Genomic DNA, 4,040 nt, shown 5'->3' with positions numbered 1-4,040 from the left:
CACAACAACAAAATAAATCCCACAAAAAAACCATTTTCTGTACGGTGTTTGTTACCCGCTGCCCACCCTTTTCCCCCTCTTAGACCAGTTAGGGTACTCATAAAAGATGGCCTATACTAGGACTGACATTGATATATTCTCTTGAGCTTTTCTGGAATAATATTTATAGCTTCCTGAAATCCGTTCATTTACTGAAGTAGTTGGTCATAATATGTGACATCTTGCTCTGCTGTGGAAGGGAACATATTTTTAAATCAAGTTGTATTTGAAGTGCCACCTTTGCTTTGTAAGGTAAAACGTTCAAGGATGTTTTTTCTCTGATATGTAGGTGTCTGATCAGACTCCTATTGCTCACTTCTTGATTAAACTAGCCCTTTCTGATGGATATGTTTTCCCTTTTCAGGCCATGCTCCTATTTATGTACTCGGATGTATTTCCTGATTTTCATGAACTGTCTGGAGCAGTTTCAATGTCAATGATGACAAACCTGGTGCAACATTTGTTGGCTGCTGCTGATCGATATGGTCTGGAGCGGCTGAAGATATTATGCGAAGAAAAATTGTGTGAACAAGTCACAGCTGATACTGTGGTTTCGACAATGTCCTTGGCGGAGCAATACCATTGCCCTCTTTTGAAGTCTGCTTGTCTAAGATATGCTGTAGCTCCAGAAAACTTGGGAGGTGAGTACTGTATATACTTCTAGAGTTATTGTATCTTCCTTGTTAAATCAATTTTCAAGTTTAATTTCAATAACACTCTCAATATGTTTATAAGCATCTCTATTTTTTGAAATATAAAGTATAAGGAATAGCTGCACTCTATAGTGAGATACATTAGTTCTGCCTAGTAAAATCATGCCTTCTATTGCTTATTTGTTTATCGATGTATTTTGGATCAACTATTTATTTTTGAGCATGAACTATGGATGAATGGTATAACAAGGAAGTTCATTATCCAGCTTTTCTATGTTCCTAGTATTTCCCTTGCTCGTGGTGGGTGTGTGGCCATGCTAAATGGTAATAGGCAAAGCAGACGTACTTTTCTGTGTTCAAACTTCATTGCCAAAAACCTTTTAGTCTCTAATCTTAAAGTGTTAAATGACAACGACGATGTAGATATGCGGCTCCCTAGGAGCTTTATGCTTGTGGTTGTTTGTGGTGGTGGTTGGAAAGTGTAATAATAATCAAGTCATGTATTAATCCACAAAAGCAAGAAGAATAGAGAGGTTGAGCGAAGTATTCAATATAATAAGTAGATCTGTGTATATAGTAGAACTGTGTATATGTTATATGGAATAGGTTCTTGCAGTATTAGTTGTTCTTGTAAACAAGTTTGATAGTGATTTTGGTGTATTTGGATGAAAATTGAGGTTTATAAAAGTTTTCATACGGAATGAACTCACTAACTACTTGGCAAGATAGAATATTATTTGTTGCAGAATGATCAGTCTGAAGAAATATTGACAACTCCTATGATTTGGTAATTTGTCAGTGCTTTATCTTTTACTATGCTTTTCTTCTCTCTCTCTCTGTTTTTTTAAAATCTATTTACTTCTTACTGTTCTTGTTATATTCATCATCAGTCTTCTATTAATCCTCTTTTTAAGTTGTGGGGTGTGGGTAAGCAGTAAAAATCACTTCATTAACTTAGATGCTGCGCTTTCTGATTGCGTGGCATGTTGGCGTTCTGATCGCCTGCCCTGTTGGTTTGACTGTGTATTTGTCTTCTGGTTTGAATTAGGTCTCATGAGAATCTGTTAACTGCAGAAGTTTCAACTAAAAATGCGCATGTAATCACGATAACTGTCGATCACTTTTGCTTTATAAAGGAACCAAGAAAAATTGTGAACCATATAAAATGAAACTTGAATCCGGATCAAGAATATTTGTGTCGTTTAGTAAAGTGCAGCATCGGAAGTGTGTTAAAACCCCAAATCTTCATCCTAAAAGGTTGCCTTTACTCATTTGTTTCTCATATGGCATAGCACCTGTTTTATCCTTATTGCAGTTGTGCTGCAGACTGAAGGGTTTGGCCACTTAGAGCATACATGCCCATCGCTGCTCACGGACATTCTTTCGACAGTTGCTGTTGTCGATGACGATCAAACTGCAGTCAGTCGAAAGAGGAGCAGTAGCAGCAATATAGGCCTCAACCTCTTGGATGGTGTTGATTCAAGTGGCAGAAGAATGCGGAGGCGGCTATAGCGTGCTAGTATTACTGATCTTGTAACATAACATAATGGCTGTGCCTCAAATGATTGATCATTTTGGGAACTGCCCTTTCGATGCCCTTTGAAGTAAACAGATTTGCGATTGACTTGCGTGTTTTATTGTTAGTAGTAGCTGTGCTGTTCGTCTCACTCAAATGGGAAATGGCAACATGGTGATTGTTACCAAAACTAATTAGGAAACTACGAGTTATACTAGTAAGCAAGGAAATCCAAAACCTATTCGCAGTAGGAGTCGACAAAAGCACCTATATAACTGGAAACTTCACACAGGAAAAGAGAGCTTTTGAATTTTGCAAATGTCTGTCGAAGAGCTTCAAGTGATGGGTAAGCCCAACTTATTCAGTAATTCAATGAATCTGACGCTATACTTTTTGGGCAGCGAAAGGGTTTTTTATGCTGTCAATTTCTACGCTGGTGAAGACGAAGCCCAAGCCCAAGAGAGCAGAGCTAAGCGTCAAAAGCTCAAGGGATCGACATTCTCTGCATTAAGGCATATTCCTAAAGGCCTGAAAAGATAACCAAATTGATAAGTTACGTCAAGATCGCATCGAAGAGCTTGCTTCAAGAGAAGAAACTGATCCTGGCACTAGACTTGGATCATACTGTTGGGATTGCGTCTTTGATTCTTTGTATAATTTTATAAAAATTAGATAGGGTTAGAGATCTATCATGATTAGGAGATTGAGTCTCATCATGATCAGAAGTTTGAATCCTATTCTAATTAGGAAGGTAGGCTAGAGATAGAGTTTTGATTTCCCTATATATATTCTTCTATTGTTTGAGGAAAAACCAAGCAGATGAGAGAGCCAATATTCTTATAATCTAGGGTTAGCAAAGAACGTAACCTGATTCAAGAATGTTATACGAGAGGCGAGGGTTTCGTATTCTTTGTCCGTGCAATAGATTAAATCATTGGGAGAGGGTTTCGCAGTCTTTGTCTGTTCAAAAGATTGTAAGGAGTGAGCATTGGAGATAATATGAGAGTTGATTATGTATGTGATGTTGAGAGATTGAGAGACGAGAGTTGAGTTGTTCCTCTTGTAGTTCTCTCTGATACAGAGTAGATTTCTCGTATTGTTGCCCGTGGACGTAGGTCGAAGTTGGTCGACTGAACAACGTAAATCTCGGTGTTCTTTCTTCTTGATTGTGATTATTTTATATCTTATTGATTGTGGGTTGGCTTCCGAGTTGCAGAGATCCTAGTATGCACCGGGGAGGGGGGGGCTAAATTTCCCCAACAAGTGGTATCAGAGTCATGATGATGGATCCGGAAGCGAGTTTGCAATATAAACGTCGTACAAAAGTAAGGATCGACGACATTACAAGAATCAAGATGAAGAAAAAAAAGAAAGGCCAAGTGGCGGCAAGAGTGGGCGACGGCAAGAGCGGTAACATAGGTGGTTTTTGGTTTGTTCGTTCGCGTGCAAGAGTCGAAAAAGTAGTAGCATGTGAGGAGATTTACACGTGTGGGAAGAAAAAGAATTTTAGCCAGTGGGGTCCACATGAAAGAATTATGAGAAGCAGTTCACGTGAGCTGATTATCTAATTGCGGCCTGCTGATTTGATGTGGAGTTTTGTATAGTGTTTAGTGTTGTGGATGCACATCGGATAGTCCAGAAAGTTTTGCCCATAGATTGGTGAATCAGAGGTTGATTTCAGTGATCCAAAAGTTGATTCCTAAGTTTTAGAGTGCTCTGAATGCGATGGGAGAGTTTGATTTTTCAGATTTTGGTCAGATTGGTTAGAAAGTGCTAAAAAGTTCTGATGGCGATGACGAGACAAATCTGATGACATATATGGCAAACGAGTA

The 4,040-nt window shown here is 38.7% G+C and overlaps 1 protein-coding gene across 2 annotated transcripts in view; it reads left to right on the top strand.

Annotated features, from left to right (window-relative positions):
• Positions 1 to 2,329, top strand: part of LOC109849030 (BTB/POZ and MATH domain-containing protein 3-like) — an 8,345-nt gene extending 6,016 nt beyond the window's left edge. Inside the window, exons 3-4 of one of the 2 annotated variants that reach the window (XM_020418796.1) lie at positions 404 to 680; positions 2,008 to 2,329. In XM_020418796.1, coding sequence (XP_020274385.1) covers positions 404 to 680; positions 2,008 to 2,204 — 474 coding nt within the window. In that variant the 3' untranslated portion in view covers positions 2,205 to 2,329. The remainder of the gene's footprint in view (positions 1 to 403; positions 681 to 2,007) is intronic. The other variant, XM_020418797.1, reaches the window with a different exon arrangement.

This window comes from Asparagus officinalis, chromosome 7 (assembly GCF_001876935.1).
Source record: "Asparagus officinalis chromosome 7, Aspof.V1, whole genome shotgun sequence".
NCBI lineage: Eukaryota > Viridiplantae > Streptophyta > Magnoliopsida > Asparagales > Asparagaceae > Asparagus > Asparagus officinalis.
The sequence above is the reverse complement of the archived record's forward strand: the minus strand, read 5'-3'. Positions and strand labels throughout refer to the sequence as shown.